This window comes from Equus asinus, chromosome 25 (assembly GCF_041296235.1).
Source record: "Equus asinus isolate D_3611 breed Donkey chromosome 25, EquAss-T2T_v2, whole genome shotgun sequence".
Lineage (NCBI taxonomy): Eukaryota > Metazoa > Chordata > Mammalia > Perissodactyla > Equidae > Equus > Equus asinus.
The window spans coordinates 55,442,501-55,470,492 of NC_091814.1; the positions used below are offsets into that span (position 1 = coordinate 55,442,501).

Here is a 27,992-nt window from a genome sequence, read left to right on the forward strand (position 1 = left end):
TTTCTTTTCTTTTTTTTTTTTTTAAGATTTTATTTTTCCTTTTTCTCCCCAAAGCCCCCCGGTACATAGCTGTGCATTTTTAGTTGTGAGTCCTTCTAGTTGTGGCATGTGGGACACCACCTCAGCATGGCCTGATGAGCGGTGCCATGTCGGTGCCCAGGATTCAAACTGGCAAAACCCTGGGCCACCAAATCGGAGCGTGTGAACTTAATCACTCGGCCACGGGGCCAGCCGCCTTTTTTTTTTTAAGATTTTATTTTTCCTCCCCCATTTTCTTTTCCACAAAAAGTATCAACCAGCCTGCTCCCCTCTGATAACCCCCAAGCACCCAGGTTCTCCCCTATGAAGTGAGGGGCATTCCTAGCCCCCTGTGCGGTGTCTCACTTTCCACCCCATTTTGCCAAACTGGCCATAGCCACCCCACCCTCCCCACCCCGCAAATGTACATCCTCCCTCTGAGACTGCCTCACCTCTGTCCTCTCCCCCATCTTCCTCTGAGGCCCTCCAGGCGGCAGGAGGGGGACCAGTATCGGAGGAGGGAGAGGGCAGGCTCCCACAGGGAGCTCCTCTGGGCCTCAAGGGCCCTAGCACTTAGCTCTGCCCTGCTCAGCTCCCAGAACGTCAGCAAGGTTGCGCAAAAAGCAGGGAGGAGAGAAACACCATACACAAGGGTGGGGGAAAGGTTAGGCACAGGAAGGCGTGGGAGAGCCAGCTGCCAGACCATCCTGATTTCTCCAAACATGCCATTGTCTCCCCCCACACTCCGGGAAAACTGTTGGTGAAGTCCTAAGCATCTCCTTCAAGAAGGGTCCTCCTGAGGTCACCTCAGCCATCCCCCTGCCTCTGGGCAGGCTTTTTTCTCTATTTCTTCCAAGCTGAAGGGCATGAGCCTTTCTGCCAGGGAAACTGAGGCCTGAGGAAGAAGAGGGGCTTAGCGGGCACCAGGACTGGGGGCTTGGGCAGGGAATGAATCCCAGCTGTGACTCCTGCCCTTGTGCTCCCACCTCCTTTTTGTCTGGTGTCCGGTGGGGGTGGCAGTGATGTCACAGGTGTGGAGTGCCAGCCATCTGCCGGGCACCAAGCAAAACAGCCAGGGCAAGTGTGTGCATCATCTGTGCCTGAGAAGGAAGGCCACCAAAAGAAGTGAGTCTGACGGAAAGACTTGGAAGAGGGAAGGGAGGCACCTTGCTGGCTGGGGGCGGAGAAGACCAGAATAAAACTCTGCTGCAGCGAGGACTAGCAAGAGAAGGCCCAAGCTGGCACAAGGGAGGGATGCCCCTCATCCTCCCTACTCTGCTTCTCCCAAAGCTCGTAAATGCCCCAGACATGAGCCAGCCTAGGCCTCGCTACGTGGTAGACAGAGCCGCATACTCTCTCACCCTCTTCGATGACGAGTTTGAAAAGAAGGACCGGACATACCCAGTGGGAGAGAAACTTCTCAACACCTTCAGGTAAAGTGGCCCAGAGCCCAGACCCCTCTTCCTCTGCTCTCCAGCAAAATCCTCCCAGCAGCAGGACACAGTTCCTGCACCAGTACCCCTAAGACGGGCCTTGGGGAAGCCCTGGGGAGGGGAGGTTTGGAACCCTGAATTTAAGATCCTACAACCTTGTCTGTATTGAGACCCCCATGGGGGGTGGGGAGTAGGAGCAAGGACCAGCACAGCTTCAGAAGAGTGTAGGGCATCCCAGCCCCCAATGAGGCCTCCCCACACTCTCAGTCCACTCAAGTCTCTCTTGAGTTCTCAAGGGAGCTGGAGGTGGACATGCTGTGCATGGGGGACAGGGAGCATCAGAGACCCTACTTCAATGTCCTATCCCCTCCTTATCAAGAAAAATCTGAAGCCACCACCACCCCATGCCCTTTGTCCTCTTTGCCTCCTGGATGCTCCTTCCTTCTCCTGGCCCAGAGAATGCCCAAAGGCGGCCCCTAAATTCATGGGCTCCCCTAAGGGGTACCTACCAGGATGTGATCCTACCAACCCCTAGACTCTTTCCACTCTTAGATCCCTGGAACTGTGCTGGTGGGTAGTGAAATCTCACCTCTAAGGAAGGGCTCCTCAAGGTGATCCATACCCATACTCCGGAGCCCGAGGCCACCAGTGCCACCTTCCCCCTTCCCAGACTTTTGGCAGACCTTGCTCAGGCCTCACTGTGAGCTGGCTTGCTCTTCCTCACTCCCCTGGGGAAACAGCTGATTCAGTTACCTGGATCCAGGTCACTGGCAATGGCTGAAGTGGAGATGCAGGTGGAACTGGTTCAGGCCAGGGGAATCACCCACTTGAGTCTTCACTAAAAGCTCCGGCCCAACCCTATTTCACCTGGGAGGCTCCATCTCTGCCAAGGCCTTGGCGCCCAGTGTTCAGGCACTGTCCCCACAGCTGTATCCTCGGACAGGTGGGCTCCGCCAGCCTTGATGCCCGGAGTTTAAGTTTGGGTTTTTTCTGTGCTGAAGAGATGAGGGTATCTGCTGTTGTCCCAAAAGATTAGGATGACGAAAACTATAAAGAGATGCAGGGAACTAACAATTCCCGTGAGGCTGGCACGAGAGCCTTGAACCGTACGTGGCACCCAAAAGGTGCGCCAATAAATATTTGTTTAATGAGTGAATGAATGTCTAGAAAGCTAATCCCTCTGTCCACTTCCCTCTTAGCCTCTGTAGCCTCTGTACAGCTTCTGTTTCCAGCTCTTCTCTTAGGCTTCAGATTGCTTTGCTCAACATGTGGCAGGCTTGCAAGCAAGGCTGGGCATGGACGAGCGTTTTTCTTCCCCTAGCCAGCTCACTATTCATGGTTCCCGTTTTCCCTGCCAGCGACAAACCTGAGAGAGTTCCTGCAGGGCTAGTTTCTCTCTTAGGAAAAGGTTTTAGAGATGCTTTAAGCTATTTACCACCAGTCCCACTTGCTGTCCACCATCTCAGGCATTGGAGAGGTACCCACCTGCCCCAAAGGAGACCAGGGAGTCAGATGTTGATGGTGATGCCGTTCCACGGAATGTCGGTGGGGAGAGAAAATCTGCCCAGACTTCACAGGGGACAAAGCATCATCTGTGTTGATTTTGGTCTTGGGTGACATCCAGGGGACCCAGTGTTGCTATTGTTGAGCAACGGCAAAGAGGAAGAATTGGTGCTGGGCAGGAAAGGAGGCCTAATCAGAGCAGGCCAGTGAGTCACCGGATGGGCCCTGAGTATCTGAGTTCCCTCAACTGGGAAAAGAAAAGCCTCCCACCCCTTCCAGTCATCAATCTGCCAGCTGTCACCCTGAGTGAGTAGGCCCTTGTTCCTACCGCTCCCGAGTCCCTGTGAAAGGACCTCAAGATGTTCAACAAACAGGGCAGGGATCAACTCTCCCCACCCTGCATTGACCAACGAACAGCTCCCCAGGCTTCCCTCCCCAGCGGATGAACTAACAGGGGAAAGAGGTCAGGCCCTGAAATCACCGCACGTAACAGGGTGGGTCAGCAGAGGTGCACCCTCAGGGACAGTGGAGCCTTCCTTTTGGAGGAAGTTCCAAGAAAGATGGCAGCAGCTCCTACTTGGGCCGAGTTTCAATACCAGCCCGTCCTCTCACTCATTCATTTATTCAACAAATATTTACTAAGCACCCCAGTGTAATGCACAAGGTAGACAAAGACGAGTAAGAGAGCCAGACTTCTCACCACGGTGGGTCTGCTGTCTAGAGAGAGAGAGAGATGAAAAACACGTAACTACAACACAGGGTGTGCGGAATGCTGTCGGAGCCAAAACAGGGAGCCCGGGCCTGTGTTCAGTCAGATGAGAAAGGCCATCTGGCGTGGGGACCAGACTTGACCTCTCAGAAGGCTAGGCTGCCACAAAAGCCCATGACTTTAACCCAAGCCTTGTAGACTTCCCAGACCTCCAGCTGATACCCTGGGTGTGTTGACGACACCCAGGAGAAAGTCCCCGTGTCTTCTCCTCAGGATCCCCACACACTGCACCGTGCGTGTGCTCGGTGGAGTTTGAAGGAATGAGTGAATGAATGAGCGGATGACCGGGAACAGGGCACTGTAATCCCTCACTGACTCTGCGTGTCTGGCCATGCAGTGCTGACTGGAAACCTGCACTCTTCCCTCCAGATGTTCCCCAGCTAAAGTCAAAGCTGCGGTGTTTGGGCTGCTCCCCGTGCTCTCCTGGCTTCCCAAGTACAAGATCAAAGACTACCTGGTCCCCGACCTGCTTGGCGGCCTCAGCGGTGGATGCATCCAGGTCCCCCAAGGTGAGGGGTCCCCTCGGCCAGGCCTATTCCTCTCCCTCCCGCCCACCCGTAGCCCCCATAGCCCAGCCGTGCCGCGAGCCTCCAGCCTCTGTCCCCTGCAGGCATGGCGTTTGCTCTGCTGGCCAACCTCCCTGCAGTCAACGGCCTCTACTCCTCTTTCTTCCCGCTCCTGACCTACTTCTTCCTGGGGGGCATACACCAGATGGTGCCAGGTGAGGCCTCTCCCCTCTCAGCAAGCGGGATGACCTGGACCACGAGGACGGGTGGGGTGGCAAAGGGCGTTCGGGTGATTTTCCATCTGAGTCCCCTCTAGTTGGTACTGGTCAACCCTGGAAAGACTGTCACTGTGAGTGTCAGTCCCAGGTCCTCTGTGACCTTGGAGAAACCACTTAGCTTCCGCACACTCAGTCAGCATTACCTGTCCAGTCTCCCTCCCTGGACTGTGTGGAAGACTTGGCAGAACAAGGTATACCATATGCCATAAAGTGCTAAACAGATGGGAGAAATCATCATCTAACTCCCAGGCTGGACCCTGCAGGCCACTGGAGGGACTTTTTGAGCTCTCTGGTGCAGAGCGAGATGGAGAAAATGGCCTGGCCACAAGGCCTGTTTCTGGGTCAGGCTCTGCTTGCATTTCCAAGCTCATTTCCTTACGTGTCCAATGAAATAAGAGTTGAGGTGAAAGCCCCTTGAAAAGTGTAGCTCGTGGTGAGATGTGAGTGGTGGTTATGCTGGAGAGGAGCCCTGGAGGCATGGGGCTCCATCCCCCTGGGGGTCGGGAGCATCCCTGGGCCCCTTTCTGGTTTTCGTGGGTGTGGTCCAAACTTCTGACTTCTGCCGGCTGGGTGGGCACTACAGGTACCTTTGCCGTTATCAGCATCCTGGTGGGTAACGTCTGTCTGCAGCTGGCCCCAGAGTCGAAATTCCGGGTCTTCGACAATGCCACCAATGAGAGCTACGTGGACACAGCGGCCATGGAGGCCGAGAGGCTGCACGTGTCAGCAACGCTAGCCTGCCTGACTGCCATCATCCAGGTGAGGGGACAGCCCCAGCTCGGGAGGGAATCAGCCCGCCCCACCCCTGCCTCAAAGCCCCAGTTTTGACGTTAAAGTTGATTTAGGGCTCTACCTCCTCCCTCTTCCCCATTCCCGGGGCCACAAATGGCCTTGAAAAGTCAGAGCATCTCCTCCTCTGCCTCCACCAGGCCCATGAGACCAGCGTCTGCACCTAATAAAACTGCCCTGAGTCAACCACCGTCAGACTCATGGCCTCTCTCCACTGCCCTTTCCAGTGCCCACCTCTCTGCCAGCACAGTTTTCCGGTTTCTCTAAGACCCCTGATTCCCCCCCCCAGCTTTCTCTGCTCCACGCCACAGCATCACCTGTGACATAAACTGCTTCTCCACCACATGCAAAGGACTCTGCTAGGAGTTATGAAGGGAACACGGCATGACAGAGGCAGGAGCAGGAAGCAACCTCAGAGGGCACCTTTCATCCATTCACTCATTCAGTTAATATTTTTTGGTTGTTTCACTGTGCCAGGAACTGAGCTAGGCCCTGGGGATAAAAGATAAGTAAGAAAGAGGCCCGGTTCTCAAGGAGCTCCCAGCCCAGCAGAGGAAGCAGCCACGTCAACAGATAAATTTGTAGGCACAGAGATAAGCAGCATAAGACAACTGTGTACAAACAGCTGTGGGGACATCAAAGAGAGAGTCAGGGCAGGCCTCTCCTCCAGGAGGGGAGGTGACCTTTGACCTGAGTCTCCAAGGATGAGTGGAAGTTGACCAGTAGCCAAATGAACACGGCACGGAAGGACAGGCCAGGCAGAGGGAATGGCACCCCAAAGCACTGAGCCTGAGAGAGTGTGAACTGACCAGGGAATGACAAGGCAAGGAGTTTGGTGTGGCTGGAGGGCAGAGGGCCTTCAAGGGGCAGGCCAGAAAAGAGGCTAGAAAGGTTGGCAGGGGCCAGACAGTGATGTCTAGGGTCTGTCCCCTAAGCAGCAGCTTTGGGTCCAACTGGCAGTTTACAAGGATCATTTGGGCTACAGAGGTGATGGGTGGGAGACGGATTGGAATCAAGGCAGGGGACCTGTTGGGAGACTATGCAGACAAGAATGCTGAGGGCCGAGACCTGGGAGGCGGCCGTGGAGATGGGGGTAGATTTAAGGAACATTCCGCCAGGAGCGTTAACAGGGCTTGGTGATAGATTGGATGTGGGAGGTGAGGGAGGATGACTCCCAAGTTTTGGGCTGGCCAACTAGGTGGATGGTGGTGTCATCTACTGAGAGAGGAAACTCTGGAGGAGGGCCAGGTTCATTTTCTAGATGAGGAAACTGAAGCCAGAGGGGTGGAGTGACAAGAGGCCCATGTCCCAAAGGGACTAAAGGTGTGCTGGCACAGTACGGGGCAAGACAAGGTCACAAGGGGCTCACTCCGCAGAGCTGCTGCGTGGAACTCCAGCCCTGAGTTTGGGTCAGGCAGGTGTGCGAGCTGCTGACCCTTCTCATCTCCCCCCACCCCTCCTCACAGATGGGCCTGGGCTTCGTCCAGTTCGGCTTTGTGGCTATCTACCTCTCCGAGTCCTTCATCCGGGGCTTCATGACGGCCGCTGGCCTGCAGATCCTGATCTCGGTGCTCAAGTACATCTTTGGGCTGACCATCCCCTCCTACGCAGGCCCAGGGTCCATTGTCTTTGTGAGTCTGGGAATGCACCCCTGCAAATGGGGAGGGGCTCGAGCAGACACATGAGCTTACTGTTTTAAGAAGTTGTGAGCTGCTCATTGTGAGACGTTCTCAAGCAAGAGCTGGCTGACCCATTGTTCAGAGAGGATTCCCAGGGGGTTCCCACTTTGGAAGGGAGGGTCGAACACATGACCTTGAGGGATTGCTGAGGTTCTCTGTGGTGAATCCCTGCAGAAAAGGACATGTACACTCTCCATCAGTTCCCCAATCCAGGGCCTCAACCCCTCCCTGCCTGGGAAGTCATTCCATATGTCTAATCTCCACCCCTCCTCCTTTAGTTTGAATCCTTTCTAGAGAAAGAGAAAGGGAATCTGCATTCCCATCCCAGCGTGGACTCCCAACGTGCCCTTTGGGAAAGGGGGTGGACGATGGGATGGTGTTGATGACCAGGGTCTAGAGTCTGCTTTTGTATGCCTCCGTTAGCACTGACGACGTCCCCGCACTGGATCAGAAACCCAGGGGTGGGGCTGGTATGGGAAGAGGAGGTGGGAGCCCAGGAGCACGGTGCTGTCTCCCCTAGACCTTCATTGACATTTGCAAAGGCCTCCCCGACACCAACATCGCCTCGCTCATCTTCGCCCTCATCAGCGGTGCCTTCCTGATGCTGGTGAAGGAACTCAATGCTCGCTACATGCACAAGATCCGCTTCCCCATCCCCACAGAGATGATTGTGGTAAGGACCCTGCCAGGACTGAGGTGTTGGGGGCCAAGCTGGAGAGGCCGTGATAAAAGGAATCCAGTTCCAGCCAGGGCCAAGGGAACCCCCACCCACCCTCACCACCCCAACAGGGAGCCGGTGGGGCAGGAAGTCAGGGTGAATCCGTTCCATGCCCTGTGTACAGCTCCCACTCTTCCCGCTCCTCAGGTTGTTCCCCCTCAGGGAGGCAGAGGAGTGGGATTTGGGGTCCTCAGAGCAAAGGGAGGCTTGGGAGAGGCCCCTGCCCTGGCCCCAACTTAGAGCCAATCCTCATTCTCCACTTTGGGGCTTGCAGGTGGTGGTGGCAACGGCTATCTCCGGGAGCTATAAGATGCCCAAAAAGTATCACATGCAGATTGTGGGAGAGATCCAACATGGGTGAGTCCAGGTAGCCAGGAAGCCTGGCCCCACCCCCACTGCACTCCCCACAAAGGCCTGAGCTCAGAGACTGACATGAGACGAGCCTGTGAAAGTGCATTCTAAACTCGATGGCGCTGAGCTCATGTGCTTTATCACTGTTACACATTATGAAGAAGAGCGACACAACCAGCCAGTGCTGGCTGTTCCATGAACAGTGAGTCTTAACTGACACTCTCCCCAAAGTCTCATTCGATAGATGCTGTTCAAGCAATGCCTCTCTGATCAGCCCTTTTCTGGCTCTTTGCCTTGTAATAAGGCATTGGCTCTTTTTATACACGTGGAAAGGAAGCCGTTAGGATCAACAAAATCCACTCAGCACCCAGTCTGTGCCACGCTGGGCCTTGGGAGGGCGAGGGCAGTGCAAGTGCTGCAGAAGCGGAGCAGGCAAGTTGGGGCGCTGGGGGGGCTCGGCTCACAGCACTGGGGGGCTGGGCGCTGGGGACTGGTAAGCACAAAGAGCCCAGGATCTGGGCATCAACAAATGAGGCCCCACCACTGACTGGCTCTGTGACCTTGGACGAGTCAGATTCTCTAAGCCTCGGTTTCCTGCTTCATCGACAGGAGCAAGGGTAGCTACCCTCAGCGTTGAACTGAGGATTCAGACTGGAAGGGGTAACTCGTGGGAAGACCTGGTCCACAGTGGGGACTGGCTGGTCCCTGTGGGTTGATGAAGGCCACAGTGCCTTCCGTCTCCTCACACCCTTGGGCCCTGCCTCCTTTCTGGCTCCTCGGCAGGTTCCCCACTCCCGTGTCGCCTGTGGTTTCTCAGTGGAAGGATATGATTGGCACAGCCTTCTCTCTGGCCATTGTGGGCTACGTCATCAACCTGGCTATGGGGAGGACCCTGGCCAGCAAACATGGCTATGACGTGGATTCTAACCAGGTAGGTCCGGCCACCCCCAGCAGGGCTGATCAGGATGGGCCAGGGCCCACAGAGGCCTGGCAAGAGATATCTTGGGGCTCTTTGGGCTGAGGTGAGGCAGGCTGCAGGCCAGTGGGGAGGGCTCTCTGGCCCCAAGAACTGACTTCTGCTTGATTGGGAGCATAGATTTATAGCAATAGGGTCACTTTCAAGTCCTAGGCCCAAGGTCCAGCTTGCATGGCCAACTCTGTTTGGTCCATACCCTGCTGCCCCAACCTCCAGCTTCTGGTCCTGCCCCTGTCCCCACAGGAGATGATTGCCCTGGGCTGCAGCAACTTCTTTGGCTCCTTTTTTAAAATCCATGTCATTTGCTGTGCTCTTTCCGTCACTCTGGCTGTAGATGGAGCTGGAGGAAAATCCCAGGTGAGTTCTGTACCAGGAGAGTTGGGGAGGGGCGGGAGGATAGCAGAACAATTGCCCCAGAGAAGCCCGGGCACCTGTAAGCTGCTTCTCCAAACTGCCCCTGTCCCTCGTGCCCGCTCCACCAAGGGCAGCCATTGAAAATAAATCGAAAGCAAGAATTTCACCCCTGCTCCCTATTCCCAACTCTCTCTCTGACTAGGTGGCGAGCCTGTGTGTGTCTCTGGTGGTGATGATCACCATGCTGGTCCTGGGATCCTATCTGTACGCCCTCCCCAAGGTAAGAGCCCCGTGGGAGAGCAGAGGCCAGCGAGACTCCAGTAAGAACAATCCCTAAGAGCCGTGTAGCATTGACAGATTACCAAGTGCCATCATTGTCACCCTTTGTCCTGATTACAATCTGTGAAACAGACAATGCAGGTTTTACTCTCCCCATGTTATAGATGAGGGAAACTGAGGCTGAAAGAGTCTAAGTGATCTGCCCAAGGTGATACAGCTCACCAGTGCAGGGCTGGTCTCAAACTCCAGCCTTCTGAGCTCAGAGCTGATTCCCCAACCAGTGTTTATGGCTAGAAGGGCTCCAGGCATGGCCGTCTGGTGACGAGGGAAGAGAAGAGGGGCAAAGATGGGGCCAGGGTTGGCCCGTGGCTCGAGCACATGTGTGCCTAGGCTAAGACTGCATGCAGAGACTTGGGGGCTCTGCCCTGGGAGGTGTTCTGGGGATCCAGCTGTGTCCTGCCAGGCTCCAGGGTCAGGTGTCTGTAGGAAGGACAGGAAGAAGGGGACATCTCAGGTGACAAGGAACAATGTGCTGCTTCCCCAGTCTGTGCTAGGAGCCCTGATAGCTGTCAACCTCAAGAACTCCCTCAAGCAACTTGCCGACCCCTACTACCTGTGGAGGAGGAGCAAGCTGGACTGTGTAGGTATTGGGCGGCTCCCCGCTGTGCCCCTGCCCTCCTCCCGTCCCTCACCCTGCCAGCTCTCCTCTCCGCCAGCCCTCTGGGTGGCTGCTCCCTAATTAGCATAACCAAGTGTTTAGAACCCCGGTTTTGGAGTGAGACATCCTTTGTTCAAATCCTAACTCAGCCGGCACTGGCCCCATGGCCAATAGCAAGCCCCTTAACCTCTGAGTCAGAGCTGCCTCCTCTATGAAACAGGCACTCTACACTCTCTACCCCCTTAGGTATGCTTATGAGGGAGAAATGAGATAATACAAGTAAGGAGCACATTGTCTGAATTGTATCTTGTGTTCAATAAAACTTAGCTATTATTATTTTTATGATTTATAGAAAGCAAAAAGAAATTGTTTTAGAAAAAAAGCACTAGAACATACAGCCAGTGGCCCAGGGTCTTGAGCAAGTCACCAGACTTCTCTGGAGCTGTTTCCTCGTGGGTGATGGGGTGGGAGTCGTGGCTGCGTCACACACTGGCTCTGAGGGATAAATGAGAGCAGGGTGGGAAAGCACCGTGGAACCACAAAGCAATCAGTAGACAGGGCTTCTTTTGACTGACACTCCCAGCACCTCGTCCACTGCACAGTAGTAACACAGCTACCATGGTCTGACGACACTGCCTTATCCCTGCGTAAGCCCCACCAGAACGTGTGACAGAGGATTTACTAACCTCCTTTCCAGATGATGAAACCGCGGCTCAGAGAGGTTAAGTAATTTGCCAAAAGCCACAGAAGTAGTAAGTAGTAGAGTGAGGATTGGAAATCCCAAGCCTTAGACTGCAAACCTCTGGGCTGTTCGGGCTCGTGGGGGAGGAAGCTCACCTGCGTGACACAGGAAGGAAATCCTTAAAGCCAGAGAAGTGAGTGGTCCCTCACCATCCCCTCTTGGGTGAGCAATGAGGACAGGGAGAACAATGATGACCCACCTCCCGCCCCAAGGATCTGCTTTCACCACATCCCAACAACGCCCCCCTCCCGCCCCCGCCCCATGACCACAGTCCCTGATAACACACAGTGCTTTGGGTTTCCATCTGAGCTTCACAGTTCCCTATAGGAATGCGGGCAGACACTTCCTTTAGAGGAATGTGGGGGGCTCTAAAGGACTACATGGGGAAACTATCAAAACTACATCCAATCCTGCCCCCACCCGCACAATCAGGCCCCAGGCCATCAGACCAGGAAGCGTCGGAGCCCGAGGCCGGCTTACACACTTCTTAGATGAGAAAGGGAACTGCTGTCCGCCCGCTGGGCGCCCATCACTGGGCTGGGGCCTGGACCTTCCGGCTCCTCACCTCTTTACTGCTTCAGGAAGCAGGCGTGAGTGCTCCTCCTCTGTGCGTCAGGCAACTCCTGCTCACATAGCTGATAGGGAGGAGAAGGGAACTCGGAACCTGGCCCAACTCACCCGAGACTCCTGCTCTGTCATTCCGCCATGTTGCCCCCTTGTGTGCTGGGGTTGTCTACTAAAAACCCAACAAGGTCAGGGAGCCACACTCAGTCTAGAAGACGTGAGCAAGTGTAACCAAACATAAATACATAAAACAGTGCAAAAATACCATGAAAACAGAAGGGCCGATCTGAGGTTGTGCTAGCAGGGAAGGGCCTTGGCTAACCCAGGAAGACTTCCCGAAAGTGGCAGTGTTCTCCCCAGGCCTGCTTTGACCTCTCTCTCCTCACAGTGTATCTGGGTGGTGAGCTTCCTCTCCTCCTTCTTCCTGAGCCTGCCGTATGGTGTGGCGGTGGGTGTCGCCTTCTCCGTCCTCGTCGTGGTCTTCCAGACCCAATTGTAAGTAACAACCCCTCCCCTCAAGGCACAGCAGGTGGGGCCTCCAGACCAGCCTGCCAAGGGCTCCCATGCTGAGGCCTGACCCAGCCCTCCACACCTTCCCACCTTCTGGGCCTGGCACTCGAGGTGCTGCCAGGCTTGAGAAGAACCCAGCCCAGGCAGGACTGTGGGCACAGGCTGGGCTGTCTGACTTCCCATATTCTTCAAACCCCAGAGGGAGCCATCATAGGCTTGGGGGACTTGGGGACGGGGGGGCAGAGAAAGTTGGGGAAGAGCAGGTGGATTTGATTCAGCATCCTTCCAAAGGTACTGCCAGACCCCAGACCAAATGGGGCTCCACCCCAGGGGAACACCAGGCCAGAGGACAGATGCTGTGCCCTTCCTATAAAGAGATCAGGCCAGTGGGGCCAGAGGAAGGGGTGTGGGCCAGGGCAGGAAGGATGCTGAATGTCAGGGAATCCCTGTCTTCTCCTCTGGAGAACTGGGAACCAGGAAGTGGTGACTTCAAGGCCACTTAAGCTTGTCACCTTAAGACATGTACCCTACGTCTTCTCTCCCCTGAGCCCTGATCTGGGAATTATGTCAAGGGCCTGCCTGTCATCCCTCTAGCTATAGCCCAGTCGCAGGCCACAGGCACACAGCTGCAGTGCAGAAAGACAAACAGAGCAAGCCGAGCCCGGGGGTGAGGAAGGGCCCCTCTCCTGCCCTGCCTCTGCCCCAGCCCCCACCCCCACCATTGTCCCAGGCCCACTCACTATTAGCATCCTCTTAGGTTTTTCTTTTCCTTCTTCATCCAGTCGAAATGGCTACGCTTTGGCCCAGGTCCTGGACAGTGACATTTATGTGAATCCCAAGACCTACAACAGGGTGGGTAATCCAAGCTTAAGACCTCCCTCTTTTTTTTTTTTTTAAAGATTTTATTATTTCCTTTTTTTCCCCAAAGCCCCCCAGTACATAGTTGTATATTCTTCGTTGTGGGTCCTTTTAGTTGTGGCATGTGGGACGCTGCCTCAGCGTGGTCTGATGAGCAGTGCCATGTCCGCGCCCAGGATTCGAACCAACGAAACACTGGGCTGCCTGCATCAGAGCGCGCTAACTTAACCACTCGGCCACGGGGCCAGCCCCAAGACCTCCCTCTTTTGCCCTGCCCCCACCCCAAGAAGAGGAGGGTTTTAAAAAAAACAAAAGCCAATAAAGACACTTCTGCTACCTGAGCTCAGTCTCTCCATTACAGGTCCAGGAAATCAAAGGGGTCAGGATTGTCACTTACTGCTCCCCTCTCTACTTTGCCAACTCGGAGATCTTCAGGCAAAAGGTCATTGCCAAGGTAAGACCTAGTCCTCTGGTGACCAGAGTGGCTGGACAGAGAACAGCCAGAAGATGGAAGAAAGGGTGCTGGGAGCCAAGAGCAGGCTGCCTCCCAAGAGGGCGGAGGTCAAGATTGCTGCTGGCTCTCTCCCTGCAGACAGGTGTGGACCCCCAGAAAGTGTTGCTCGCCAAGCAAAAGTACCTCAAGAGGCAGGAGAAGAGAAGGATGCCCACACAACAGAGGAAGTCTCTATTCATGAAAACCAAGGTGAGCTGAGTCCAGGAACAGCCCAGTCCTCTCCCCTGCCCTCTCTGGTTTTGCCCCCCGATGTCCCACCTGCCAGCACCCTTCGAGGCAAAGACTTAAAGTCTCTGTGACCATTGCCTGGTGGCCACTGGGAATTCTTCTTCTTCGGTGAGGGGCTGTCAGCTCCTGGGGTAACCAAGGATCTCCCATGCCCCCCCATTTTCTGGCTAAGATAGGATATGGCCCATGGACTTAGGAACAACCCCAGAAGGGGAGCAGCAGTGAATTTCCTGGGGTACGCAGCCAACCCAGAGCAGCAAGGTGGAGGCAGTGTGGGAGTTCTGGGGAGAACCAGGCAGGCAGGACAAATGCAAAAAGGAGCTCAGTTGTCTCCAAAGGGGCTTCCTGGCTGAGCAGAGTGGGCTGAGGCTTCAACACCTCCCTCGGAAGGGTACTCTGACCTTGCCTGGGTCATGGGAGACCAAGCGCGCAGGTCCTGCCTAAAGAAAGGCCTTTGGGAGATGCCTCGCCCGGGGGTGTTGGGGGCTTGTATTCACCAGGATCAAGTTCAGTCGTTCTCCACCTGCATGCTGCTCGCCCCTGCTTCAACCCCGCAAAGTCTGATTCGGGCTGTGGATCCCTGACTGCCCCACCCCCCGCCCCCCAGACTGTCTCCCTGCAGGAGCTGCAGCAGGACTTTGAGAACGCCTCCCCGACCGACCCCAACAACAACCAGACGCCTGCTGATGGTGCCAGTGTGTCATACATCACCTTCAGCCCTGACAGCTCCCCGGCTGCCCACTGTGAGCCACCAGCCTCTGCGGAGATCCCCATTGAACCCAGTGACATGCTGGCCAGTGTCCCACCCTTTGTCACCTTCCACACCCTCATCCTTGACATGAGCGGGGTCAGCTTTGTGGACTTGATGGGCATCAAAGCCCTGGCCAAGGTGAGGCCCTGGGGCAGAGGGAGCGCAGGCCCACCGCCAGCCTCTCACCCACGCCCCTGCTCTCCCACACTCCCTTTCCTTGGAGCATTCACTTCAACAAGCTGAGGGAGGAAGCTCGCCAAAGAGGCCAGTGGCTCCTAAGGATCCCTCCTTCCCCCAGACGTGACCAGAAAAGACGCTCTCCGCAGAGCAGGCCCAGGCAGCTTGAGGCAGTGAGTGGCTGCAGAGGGAGACCAGGGCTCCAGGCCCCGCTGCTCCACCTGGGCCTAGCACCCCTCTCTAGCCACCTCGAGTTCTCTCGCAGGCCACCGGAAACCCACCCCAGGGTCCTCTGAGGAAAGTCCAGCTTGACCCTGATTCACGGTCTGCTGTTCCTTCCCACACGAATGCAGACACTCTAGGATCAGCTGGCTCTGGCCAACTGAGTAGAGAAGAACTGATATCAGTGCCCCACCTTCTCGGACCATACAGGCAGCCCACGGGACACCTTCGATAAATGTACGCATCTGATAACTTTTGGGCAGACACCTCCAATGGCAGGGACTCAGCAAACAGCAGAGCTGGCTCAGACAGAGGCAGCCCAGAGAAACTGAGGGGAACAGAGAGCACACAGGCTGACATCGCCCTCAGCCATGTGCACAGAAGGCTCCACCCCCAAGCCGGGGCTCAGCTTCCCCAGCCTGGACCTGGAGTCCAGGTGGCCCTGAGCTGAAGCCCTAGCCTCTCCAGCCTCAGTCCTCCCCTCCAGCTTCTGCCTAAAGCCACAAAGTTGGGAAAGTGGTGGAGTCTGAGAATCCAAGCTACTGGAAGAAAAGATCTGGCCCCGTCAGAAGGGGCCATGGGGACTTTAAGTGCCCGCCTCTCTGGCAAAGCCCATTTCCGCCCCACTTTCCATAGGAGACCTCAGCCAACACTCCAGGGAGAAGTGGTGCTTCGCTGCTATTTTTATCTTTGACTGCCAGGGCTCTCAGGATTGCTTATTTGTTTGGCTTCCCCTCTGAAGTGCGTTTTGTGAGTCACTTTTGAGACCCACTCAGAACATTCCTTTCCTTTTGTCTCCCTACCCCACCGCTCTCGCCAACACGTCTAGCTGAGCTCCACTTATGGGAAGATCGGCGTGCAGGTCTTCTTAGCGAACATTCACGGTAAGAGAAGGAGGACATTCCGGGCCTGGGTGAGGCGGGGGGCAGCTGGTGGGACGCTGAAGACAGAGGGGGTGGAAATGAGAGCACCCAACATCCCCCCAAACTACTGCGTGCTCAGAAGAGCTTGAGACACAAGTCAGAAGAGACGGGCCAGACTGCGTGACCACATAGGGGGCTCAGTAATTATCCAGGGGAAGTACAGACACACAGCTGTGTACACGTGCAGTCTCCAAAGGGCACGTACGCACAGCCCCGAGGACACGTCCACATAGCAGCGGGTTTCCATGTCGTAGCCCGGTGTAGAGTGCAGGGGACATGCGGCAGGTATACACACACACACAGGAGAATGTGGAGGGGCACACACTCACACACCCAACTTCCTGCGGGGTCAGAGCCGTCCCGGTGGGCCTGCCCGACTTCAGGGCTGCCTGAGCACATCCCAGTCTCCGTGGAGGCCCCGCTCAGGGAGGGAGTCTGCAGTGGCCACGAGCTGCTGTGCATGTGCTCCAGAGCTCAAATGGGAAGACTCCTCTCACCCTCGCTGGACACTCCTCAGGAAATCATCTCAGGATCTGGTAGGAGTGAGGCCTCTCCCACCCACTGGAGGCTACAGGAAAGGTCTGGGTAAACAAGAGGACAGACCCTCAGGGGACAGAATTGGCAGCTTCCTCATGGACGTTTTAGCCTGTCCCTCTCAAATCCCCACAAAGTGCCGACTCCCTGAATCAAACTGCTTCCTTCTGCCCTGGGTTGAAGGTGCGGCATCCTCAAGCTCATGCTGCCCTCTGCTGACCGAACTGACATTGCAAGGCAATGCCGAGGCCCTAGGGTACAGCGGGAGTGCAGCCTTCAGGCCTCTCTCTCCTCCACTCACACCGTCCTCCCCCACGCCAGCTCACACCCGCAGTGGCCGTTGTCTTTCTGAAGGTGACCCTTTCCTCCTTCCAGCCCAGGTGTACAATGACATCAGCCACGGAGGCGTCTTTGAAGACGGGTGTCTACAGCGCAACCACGTCTTTCCCAGCATACATGATGCCGTCCTCTTTGCCCAGGCCAACGCCAGAGAAGTGGCCCCAGGACGTGACTTTCAAGGGGTAAGGTCCCCGCCCCTGGGGAATCCTAGGCCCCAGGGCACTGAAATAGCAGGACCAGGAGGCATTAGAAAGAACACAGGAGGAGGTTTGAGTTCCAACACCAATTCCGTCATTTAACTTTTCTGAGTCTCAGTTTCCTTATCTTCAGAATGGGCACCCTAAACTAACGCCCTAAACTAATACAACCTACCTCACAGGGTGTTTCTTTTATTTTTGCTTTAAGATTAACTGATAATTATGTCTTTTATGTCACTGGAAAGTGCTTTGCATATTGGAAAATCCTCTATTAATATTCATTTCTGGATCACACAGACACTCAAAGCACATTAGGTTGTGCCCAGGACTCTGGCATTGCTCACCCCTGCCCGCTCCTTCACTCTTTCTAGAAGAGGCTATGGGGAAGGGCAGCGGGTGAGCCTGCCTGTTCTAATTTAGCGGAGCTTGGAGATTTCAGGCTGGTGACGGATGAAGAGGCTGGATCCAAGTTTTGTCTCAGCTCCTTGACATTTAATTTACTAGCTCAGTAAGTGGTATGCAAATGAGCTACAAATAACACTGTCGAGGACTCCAGAAAGCTGAGGAGTCAGCAAAAGCCCACCCCGTTGGGGTCCCTGCCCAGGCCTCCCCAGCCACCCCTACCTCCCAGGGTCCCCTCCCAGCTCAGCCTCTGCCCTTGGCCTCCCAAGACTCTGAGCCCCAGCCCTCGATAAAATCCTCCTCCGCCCTCTGTAGGTCGTAAGAAAGGCTTTTCTGGCCTGAGAGCAACCATTTGCTCTTTGCTTTAAGAGACGGATGAAGGTGAAGCCATGTGTTCCAAGCGCTGAAAGGCTGCCCGGGAAAACACGGGGTCTTGGCGCCCGCCCTCCACAGTCGGAGGGGGACGGTGCAGGCGCAGCGGCCTGTCTGGCTCCATGAACCTTGTCTACAGAGCAAAGTCAGGGAGATTCTAGAAGAATCCTCGTCATTTGTTATTGCACAAATAATGTCCAGTTATTACCAGTTATATATTTTAAAGAATTTATATTATATATTTACATATTACAGAATATATTCATATACATAAATTGCACACACACACGCCTTTTTCATACTGAGGTAGAAAGTCAGCAAAATGAGTTTGATTATCCTACTTTTACAGGGAACAGATTCCCCAAGAAGGGAACCGGATTCCCTGAGCTCAGGCAGCTAGCCCTCATCTTCTAAACCGCCCCCAAGGGCGGGCTACATTCTGTGAGGCAGGGGAGCGGGGAGAGGGGAGGGACGGGGCAAGAGGAGGACTTATGCGTTGGAAAACACGGTGCCCACCCGGAGCCTGCCCTTTGTGCCAGACATCGTCATTCTGCCCTGGAGCTCATTCTGCACTGGTCTCCCCTCCAGGCTGCAGTGGACCCCGAGCTCTCCTTGGATGGCTCCGAGGACAGCCCCAGCTACTGGGACTTAGAGCAGGTACGCTGGGGGGGGGGGGGGGGGGGGGGTGGGCGGGGAGGAGACCCTCTCAAATCCAGGGTGTTCACCAGGCTGTCTCTCCTTTAAGCCAAAGCAGTCACCTTGAAGGCAACAAGGTTTCTTTCTCATCTTTCTTTTAATAGCAGATCTTAATTCTTCTCACTCCCTGCAAGGCATCGTGGGGGAAGGGAGAGACACTGGACCAAGTCCTAGAGAACTAATATCTATTCTTAACTCTCCAACGCATCTACCACATGACCTTGGGCAAGGCATGCAACACCCCCGGGCCCCAGTTTTTGTTGTTGTGAGTTAAGGGGAATATGGCTAATACCTGTCCCCTCCACCTCATTTTTCTTTCATTAATTCGACGGGTCTTTACGGGCTACCTACTACTTGCCTGACACAGGGTGGACAGGCCGCAGGGAGCGACACAAAGACCCTTGCCCTTAGGGAACATGTTCTGGGAGGGTCAGAGGAAGTCCCGGGCACAAATTCTAGGAATACAAATATTGTTACATGTGGCCTCAAGAGCTGAGATGCAGATGTGAAGTGTTGCTATCCCCACCGGGCCCTCTGGTCCTCACGTGAAAAGTAGCCCTACCCCGATGCCCTCAATAACAAGAAGCCAGATGACCAAGTTTAGGGAAATAACATCTCACTTTGTGCCTCTTCCCATTCTTTTTGGGCTGAGTTCCATGGTCCTCTGCACACGTCTCTATGAGTGGTGACGGCATGCAGGAGACATTAGGAAATAGAGCCAGAGGCACAAAGATTTGGCAGACTAATTTCTGTGCCCCCGTCAAATTTCCAGCACATTCCAAAAAAACTTGGATAGAACCAAAATAGCTTATCAGAGCAGACAGGACTTTAGAGCTTATCTGATCTGAGCCCTCGTTCTGTCTAATGAAGAAAGTGAAGCTACAAAGCGGGCGGGCCGTGTGAAGGTCACACAGCCACGGGAGGTGATGCAAAATTAGATTCCAGGCAGCCTCTCTTATCACCTCTGTACCAGTTTACCTCTTAGGCTGACCCTGCCTCACCCCCGTTCACACACGCACACGCACACGCATGCTCACACACACCCGTGATGCCTCTTTCTGGCCAGGGGTTCATAGTTTACCTCGTGGTTGCAGCCCCTCTGAACCCAGCAGGTCTAATGCTCTCCCTTCCCCTCCCTTTTCCTCCCTGGGGCCCTGCAGGAGATGTTCGGGAGCATGTTCCACTCAGAAACCCTGACTGCCCTGTGAGGGCCCAGCCAGCCCCATGCTGCCTGCGGAGCCTGGCACCCGGAACTTCCGCGGAGGCTGAGCCTGCGATTGTGGGAGTGGTGGGAGGAGGAGAGCGCCTCCTCCGGGACTTCAGCCCCCTCCGTCCTCCTGCCTCTCCTCCTCTCTCCTTCCCTGTCGTCTCTAGAGCAGGCTGATCTCAGCAGCGAGGAGAGCCACCTCTCCAGTCTGCTGTAGACCCTCAGGGCCCTGGCCAGCCGTGAGCAAGCCTCTTCTCCCTCCACCGCACCCACCCATGCCCTGCCATGGAGGCTGGGCCCCCCGACTGCCGGACTTTAAGAGTGAGCCAAGAACAGAAGGGAAAGCACGACTGTGCTCGCCTGGAGTAGAAGCTTCGAAAGTGTCCTTGGGCCTGCTTTGTGTCAGATGATGTCACGCTGTCACAGGACATAGGCACGCACTTGCTTGGGACTCTGTGGCTTGCCCTCTCCAGCTGCCCCCGCTCTCTCCCTGGCAGCTCCGTACCCCTGGGACTATGTACTCCCCACAACCCAGAAATCTCTGTCTTGGGGACTGTGCCCCCTTCCTCCTCATCTGAAGGCTGCCAAGACCTCACTGCTATTCGGCACATCAGGTTCTAGCCTGGGGAGTGGCCAGGGCCCTCAAGGTCACCAGAGCTGCCTCCCAGGGGCAGCCCAACAAGGTAGTCACCCCAGCCTCCTGAAACATTATCACTCTGCCTGCCCGCAGGGGCTGCTCCTTTCCACTGGAGACTGGGGAGGAGCCCAAAAGGTATAGGGAGTAGCAGGCAGAATCCTCTGGCAACCTAGCAACAGATACCAGTTTTTCTGCACAGAAGCTTTTTAGGAATCTCTCTTTGTACCTGGGACTTGGAGGGGGCGGGGGTGCCAGTGCCGACCCAGGGCAAACTGGCGGGACCTGGGCCCTGACAGTCCCTTGACCTCGGAAATGCCTTCTCCACTTGGGAAATGTGCCTTGACCTGGCACAGAACCAATGATTTTAACTCTCCATGATCAGCTTTGGGCCTGAATCCTTCAGCTAGACAAGAGAAAAAGCTCCCCAAGGACCAGCTGCATCCCCCAGCTAGGTGCAGAACGGGGTCTTCCTCCACAGGATTCCTGAACACACTCAGGACCTGAGGCCCTCTTCTTCTACGAAAGATGAGAAGAGGGGTTCAGTTCTCCATGTATATAAATAAGATGGTAACTAGAGGAACCCCCTTGTTGACTTGAAAATAAATAGGTTCCATGTTGCACTGTTTGGGAAATTTTCATAGAAGTGTGCAGAAAACCTTCTGGCCTCTCCCCACTGCTTCCCCTGAGCTCCTTCAACTGCATGATCCCGGCCCAACAGGTTGGGCTGGCTCAACCTGGAAAAACGTCCCAATTCCCAACTTCAGCCTGACCTGCATTGTGTGTCTGAGTGTTGAGTGAGCTGGTCAGCTAGCAGGTCTTCTTAGAGTTAAAGGAGCGGGCGCTGGCAATGATCCAACAGATTCTTGGCCTCCGAGCATTGCTTCTCTGTGAATTCATTATGCCATCTGGCTGCCAATGGAACTCAAAACTTGGAAGGCAGAAGACAATGTTATCTGGGATTCACCGTGCCCAGCACCCGAAGTGCCAAATTCCAGGAGGACAAGAACCTAAGCCAATGACAACTCGCCCTCCCCCATTCCACCTCCTTCAAAGTCCAGCTCAGGCCCAGGAGGTGGGGGACGTCACAGAGCCTCAGGACATCCAAGTCAGAGGTCCCCTTTGAATCAAGTGTCTAGAACCCCTGAGGACTTGATGAAGTGACCATTAATCCCCAGGCCAGTCCCAGACCTGAAGGAGATTACTGACTCACCGTGGCCCAGAGTGGGGGCTCAAGGAGGCTTCCCGAAACATGTCCAAGGGTGTAAGTACTCACAGAGCCCACAGTGGAGGTAAGATTGGAAACACATGGTGTTGGGCAGACATTAAAGAAAACTTCGCTGTTAGAATATTTTAGAAAGAACACACAAAAAAATCACACAGACCACTCTCTGGACATGATTGAGGCAGGAAAGGAGGGCAAGGTAGTGAAATAATCCAGAATTTCAATACTTTTGAATGTTCTCAGTGATACTGACCTGTGATGACATGGTTCCCAGGGAAGACGGGGACTCTTGAGATATTTGTGTAATTTATTTAATTTAAACGCCATTCTCTTTTTGTTCATTTTGGTAATAAAGTGGTTTTGAAATGTGAACAAATGCATGTGTTTGGGTAGTTTTACAGAGAGGCAAAATAAGTCACCTCCAGGGAAAGCTGGCCTTACTTTGCACTGTCCTGAGGGGAAGCAACAAGGAGCTAAGACTTCTCCATGAGTCTCCCAGCTCCCTCTCCAGGGTCTCATTTTCCACTCCTGGGAGTGAATAAACTTCTCTGCTCCAGCTCAAGAGCAGGGACTGGGGGGAGAAGACTGAATAAGGGGCCCACAGACTCAGGGCCAGTTCTCAAAGCCGACTCTGTGATTTCTGTGGCTATCAGAGAAGTCAAAGTCCCATCATCACTTCTATCTACCCTTCATGCACGAATTCTTCCACATTCATGAGATGTCTGTAATGGGCCAATCCCACCAACACTCAGCAAAGCTTTCAGAATCCTTAGTTTGGGAGCACACAATCTAAGCCGGGCTTCCCCTCCCCTGTTTGTGAGACAATGCAAGGAGCGTAAGGCCACAGGGCTCAAGTATCCAACAAGCTGGGTTGACTCCCAACTTTGTTTACTAACAGTAGGAAATGGAAGGAAATAAGAAGAATCACATAAAAACAGAGTAAAGGCATGAAGGAGACAGAAATATGATGAAGCAGAAAGAGATGACAGGCTAGAGATAACACAAAGCAAAGAGGGAAGGGAAATGAATGGCCAGTGGGATAGAGATATGCAGGGACAAAGAGATTGGGAGAACTGGAAAAGGGAGAAAGAGGTGTGCCCATCTTCCTCTACTTTATGCATGGGACGCCTACCACAGCATGGCTTGCCAAGCGGTGCCATGTCCGCACCCGGGATCTGACCTGGTGAACCCTGGGCCCCCGAAGCGGAACCTGCGCACTTAACCACTGCGTCACCGGCCGGCCCCTATATATATATTTTTAATGATGCTATTTTAGCCTAGATCCCCCTGAAGCAGAGCCTGAGAGAAAATCTTGTGTGCTGGTATTTGGGAAACGATTCCAGGCAGCAGCAGTGAAAGGCAGGAGGCATGAAACAGGGAGAGAGGGAAAGCCAGCAAAAGAAAAAGTTACTGAGATAGCCACCACGGAGGGCACTGGGGCTCCACCCTGCTGGGCCTCCCAGGAGCCCTGTGAAATGCATCTCCAAGTGTCCGGGAGAAACATTTAACCATCACTCCCATCTTCCATTGATCAAAGGTGGCCCCTGGGAATTAACTCCCCAATGATTACGGGGTGCATGGGTATGAGCACAGAGTAGTTCCCAGGGTGTCCCATGCTGTGGCATCAGGGAAGCCACCCAGGGCAGGAAGGAAGAGGCATGCACAGCTCCAGGAAGGGCTCAGCAGGTGAGACTGCTCAGAACTGTTACCCCAACAGAGGCTTAGTCGGAGAGTTTTGAGTGGCACATAAAGACGGCATCTAAATCAGATGCATTTCTGTAACTTCTTGTCTTTAAAACCTAAGTTTATCTTCAGTTGTAAAACAACAATATGGCTTTAGCAGTCTTTAGGCATAAGTGTTGAAACATCTCTAAGATTCTAAACTGGAATGGGGTACTTTTAAGACTGTGAATTCTTAAACATGGTCTCTAATACCATTCCTAACTTAAAGTAACCAGGGCTCCTTAGGGCCAGGGCCAGGGCAGGGTAGGTACAAAATCAGTCTGCAACAACTTTTTATGCCAGAAAGCAAAGAATTGCTCAAAAAAAAATATGGAGGCATATCACAAGGTTACAGCAACCAGGTGGAAGCACCTTCTACTAGCCAAATGTGGGACAATGAGGACCAAAATAATTAAATACAATGATGAATTGTAAACATTTAAAAACAAGAACTGAGTCCATACCAATGATGATAGATAGACGGATGATAGATAGATAGATGATAGATAGATGATAGATAGATAGATAGATAGATAGATAGATAGATAGATAGATAGAATTACAGAGGCTTTGTAGTATTTTTTAGTATCTGGGAGAGTTAGTCTCCACTTAGAACATTTTTATGATACAGCCTTCTTATTCAAGGATATGGTATTCCTTTCCAATTACTTAAGTCTCCTTTTGCTAATCTAAGTAGTGTTTCCTCATATAGATCTTACATATTTTTCAAGGTTTTTTTTACCTTTTTTATTGCCGTTATAAATGGAATTTTTTCTTTCCTCGTATTTTCTAACTGGCTGTTGTTTACATATATCAAGGCTACTGATTTCTGTATATTAATGTGTACTCAGATTGCTTACTGAATTCCCTTACAGAACTAATAGCTTCGTAGTTTTCCAGTCGATTATTTCAGATTTGACAGATATACAGCCCATGTCTGCAAATAATTATAATTTTACCTCCTTTTCAAATTTTATACCTCTAATCTCATTCTCTTGTTTAATTGCCTTGATCAGTACTTGCAAAACAATGTTAAATAATAGTGGTGATAGTAGACGTCCTTTTCTGGTTCCTAACTTTAATGCAAATGTTTCTAATTTTTTCTCATTAAATTTAAGATTCTTCCTTTAGCATTGGAAAAATATATTTTATCATTTTAAGATTTTTATCAAGAATGGATGTAGCGAGGGCCAGCCCCATGGCTGAGTGGTTAAGTTCTTGCACTCTGCTTCGGCAGCCCAGAGTTTCGCTGGTTTGGATCCTGGGCACGGACCTATCTCTGCTCATCAAGCCATGCTGAGGCAGTGCCCCATATAGCAGAGCCAGAAGGACCTACAACTAGAATACACAACTATGTACTGAGGGGCTTTGGGGAGAAGGAGAAGAAAAAGAAAGATTGGCAATAGATGTCAGCTCAGGGCCAATCTTTAAGAAGAAAAAAAAAGAATGGACATAGTGAGATCAATGTCTAGCATGAGAGTGTAAAGAGTTCCACTGACCAGCTTCCCAGTGAAACTGGTGACAATGTTAAAAAAAAACAAAAACCTTAAGCCTGTAGAAATGGCCCTAAGGGCAAGCAGCAAATGAAGAAACAGCTATTCAAGAAAATCTAGGGACTGCCCCGTGGCCGAGTGGTTAAGTTCCCGCGCTTTACTGCAGGCGGCCCAGTGTTTCTTCGGTTCGAATCCTGGGCGCGGACATGGCACTGCTCACGAAGCCATGCTGAGGTGGCATCCCACATGCCACAACTAGAAGGACCCACAACTAAGAATATACAACTATGTACCTGGGGGCTTTGGGGAGAAAAAGGAAAAAAATAAAATCTTTAAAAAAAAGTCTATGAAAATCCAGTCTTAACAGGTGAGAATCTGTGATAACTGAACCAAGACCACTCCCTCCCTCCCCCTTCCCAACCCAGTGAGGCAAAGACTCTGCTCCAGACTGCCAAGAACACAGGGCTTCCTCTCCCCCCACTTTTCTGTCAGAGGCCTTTCTTCCCAAGAAGAATAGGACTTCAGTATTTCTCATCCTGCCCCAGCTACCTTTTGTTAACACTGAATGGGGGCTCCCTTCTCCTCCCATTCCCAACTTTTATAACAGATGTTCTAACTTGAGTGCAGTGTGCTCCCAGTCAACCTTGCCGAAGTATGTGAGGCAATGGTTCCCCATGAGGACAGGTAAGCCAAAAGGACCTCAGATTGCTGACCCCCCACACACACCAAGTGCTGAGCTCCTAGAAAAGGAGTATCACTCAGAGAGAAACTTGCCATTATCCCTACCTCCAGGTCCAGAACTCTGGCTCAGAAATTTTGCCTGGGGGAAGAAGAAGGCCGTAAAACAGATAAAATAGATAGCTCCTAATTTCTTCCCAAAGGAAATGACTTAATATGCAACAGAGCATGGAGAAGCTCAAGGCTAAGGATGCTCTCAAGAACAGTGGAGGGGCGGGCCTGATGGCGAAGCAGGTAAATTCACACATTCCTCTTCAGCGGCCCCAGGTTTGCCGGTTCAGATCCTGGGTGTGGACATGGCACCACTTGGCAAGCCAAGCTGTGGTAGGCGTCCCACATATAAAGTAGAGGAAGATGGGCATGGATGTTAGCTCAGGGCCAGTCTTCCTCAGCAAAAAGAGGAGGCTTGGCAGCAGATATTAGCTCAGGGCTAATCTTCCTAAAAAAAAAAAAAAAAAAAAAGAACAGTGGAGGTTGTGGTAAACATCATTGGGAGGAGATTTGTGGATTGTGAATTTAACAAAGATACAGCCTAGACTGTAGGCTGGATAGTTTGCAGGAGAAAAACACAGATGGAAAGAGCCTTCCTGGGATCAGAACAAAGATCAAACAATGAATCAGAAACTATTCCTTCAAAGGAGCTGCAATGTGACTGGATTAGTTTGTATTACAATTTGTGCCCAAGGCATTATTCAAAACAATAGAACTATGAACCAGAAATTAGTAGAGTTTAACAGCTGGGAGTGGTCATGGAAAGACAGGAAGAGAGCCCTACCAATACCACCGTCATCCCTGGGTGACTGTGGCCAGACCCCAAACTGTGCCTGTTGAGGAGCAACATCAAAGGTTTAACTCTGTGGGGGAGAAATAGACTTCACTAAAGTGATCCATCTAGTCACTAAACAAATAAACAAGCAACTAACAATAACAAGCCTAAGGGGGAGGGAAAGGAACCAGTTGCCAGAGTTGCTACAATATGTTATCTAAAATGTGCGATCTCCAATGAAAAAAATTGTGAAGCATGTAAAAAAAAAAGAAAGTATGATCAATACACCAGACAAAAAGCAGGCAACAGAATCTGTGAGAGCAGCCAAATGTCAGACTTAAAAGAAAAAGATTTCAAAGTAGCCATTACAAATATGTTCACAGAACTGAAAAAAAGCAAGATTAAAGAAGTAAAAGAAGGTATGATGACAATATTGCATCAAATAGAGAATATAAATAAAAAGATAGAAATTATTTTTTAATGGAAATTCTGGAGTTGAAATGTCTAACTGAAATGTTTAAAAATTCACCAGAGGGGCTCAACAGTAGATTTGAACTGGCAGAACAAAGAACTGGTGAACCTGAAGATAGACTAATAGAGATTATGTGAACCAAAGAACAGAGAGAAAAAGAATGAAGAAAAATGAACAGAGCCTTGGAGAAACGTAGGACACCATTAAGTACAACAACATACGCATAACGGGAGTACCAGAAGGAAAGGAGAGAGAAAGAAGCAGAAAAAATATTCAAAGAAATAATGGCTGAAAACATCCCAAACTTATTGAAAAGCAATTATCTACACATCCAAGAAGCTCAATGAATTCCAAGTAGGATAAACGCAAAGAGATCCACAAACAGACACATCATGTTAAAAATGCTGAAAGTCAAACAGAGAAAGAAAAATCTTGAAAGCAGCAAGAGAAACACTGACTCATCACTTACAAGGGAACCACAAGACTAACTGCTGACTTCTCAGCAGAAACAATGGAAATGGATCACATATTGAAAGTGCTCAAAGAAAAAAGTGTCAACCCAAAAACCTATCATCAGCAAAGTTATCTTTAAAAATGAAGTTAAAATAAAGACTTTCCCAGGGGCTGGCCTGTGGCCGAGTGGTTAAGTTCGCATGCTCCGCTGCGGCGGCCCAGGGTTTTGCTGGTTCGGATCCTGGGGTGGACATGGCACCACTCATCAAGCCATGCTAAGGCAGCATTCCACATAGCACAACCAGAAGGACCTACAGCTAGAATATACAACTATGTACTGGGGGGCTTTGGGGAGAAAGAAAAGAAAAAAGAAGATTGGCAACAGATGTTAGCTCAGGTGCCACTATTTAAAAAAAAAAAAAAAAACTTTCCCAGATAAACAAAAACTGGGAGAATTTGTTGCTAGAAAACCCACCTTACAAAACATGCTAAAGGACGTTCTTCAGGCTGAAAGCAAGTGAACCCAGACAGTAATGCAAATCTATATGAAAATACAGAGTGCACCAGTAAAGGTAATTATATAATTATGAAAGACAATAAATGCATATATTTTCTCCTAGCTTCTCTTAACTGATTTAAAAAGCAATGTATTAAAAGTGTATAATGTATTGCTGGGCCTTAACATACAGAAGTGTAATATATGTATAATATATTTGTCAATAATAGCACAAAAGAGGTGGGTGAGACCAAAGCTGTATTTAGCCAGGAAAATGATTACCGATAGTAAAGTAATAACTATAACAAGTATTTGACAAAATCTAACATCCTGTCATGATAAAAAACAAATACTCAACAAACTAGGCATCAAAAGGAACTTCTTCAACCTGATAAAGGACATCTACAAAAAACCCACAGCTAACATCAAAGAACAATCTGAAAATA

At 52.1% G+C, this 27,992-nt stretch overlaps 1 protein-coding gene across 5 annotated transcripts in view; it reads left to right on the forward strand.

Annotated features, from left to right (window-relative positions):
• Positions 1-21,782, forward strand: part of SLC26A9 (solute carrier family 26 member 9) — a 29,136-nt gene extending 7,354 nt beyond the window's left edge. Inside the window, exons 2-21 of one of the 5 annotated variants that reach the window (XM_044758372.2) lie at positions 1,309-1,451; positions 4,093-4,232; positions 4,334-4,444; positions 5,091-5,266; positions 6,763-6,927; positions 7,496-7,648; positions 7,968-8,050; positions 8,828-8,975; positions 9,264-9,377; positions 9,577-9,654; positions 10,198-10,293; positions 12,006-12,112; positions 12,910-12,979; positions 13,347-13,439; positions 13,578-13,688; positions 14,335-14,616; positions 15,707-15,761; positions 16,710-16,855; positions 18,233-18,301; positions 19,501-21,782. In XM_044758372.2, coding sequence (XP_044614307.2) covers positions 1,327-1,451; positions 4,093-4,232; positions 4,334-4,444; positions 5,091-5,266; positions 6,763-6,927; positions 7,496-7,648; positions 7,968-8,050; positions 8,828-8,975; positions 9,264-9,377; positions 9,577-9,654; positions 10,198-10,293; positions 12,006-12,112; positions 12,910-12,979; positions 13,347-13,439; positions 13,578-13,688; positions 14,335-14,616; positions 15,707-15,761; positions 16,710-16,855; positions 18,233-18,301; positions 19,501-19,548 — 2,370 coding nt within the window. In that variant the 5' untranslated portion in view covers positions 1,309-1,326 and the 3' untranslated portion in view covers positions 19,549-21,782. Of the gene's footprint in view, positions 1-501; positions 1,452-4,092; positions 4,233-4,333; positions 4,445-5,090; positions 5,267-6,762; positions 6,928-7,495; positions 7,649-7,967; positions 8,051-8,827; positions 8,976-9,263; positions 9,378-9,576; positions 9,655-10,197; positions 10,294-12,005; positions 12,113-12,909; positions 12,980-13,346; positions 13,440-13,577; positions 13,689-14,334; positions 14,617-15,706; positions 15,762-16,709; positions 16,856-18,232; positions 18,302-19,500 lie in introns of those variants that run through there. The other 4 variants (XM_044758371.2, XM_044758374.2, XM_070497483.1 and 1 more) reach the window with 4 other exon arrangements.
• The last annotated feature ends 6,210 nt before the right edge of the window (positions 21,783-27,992 follow it).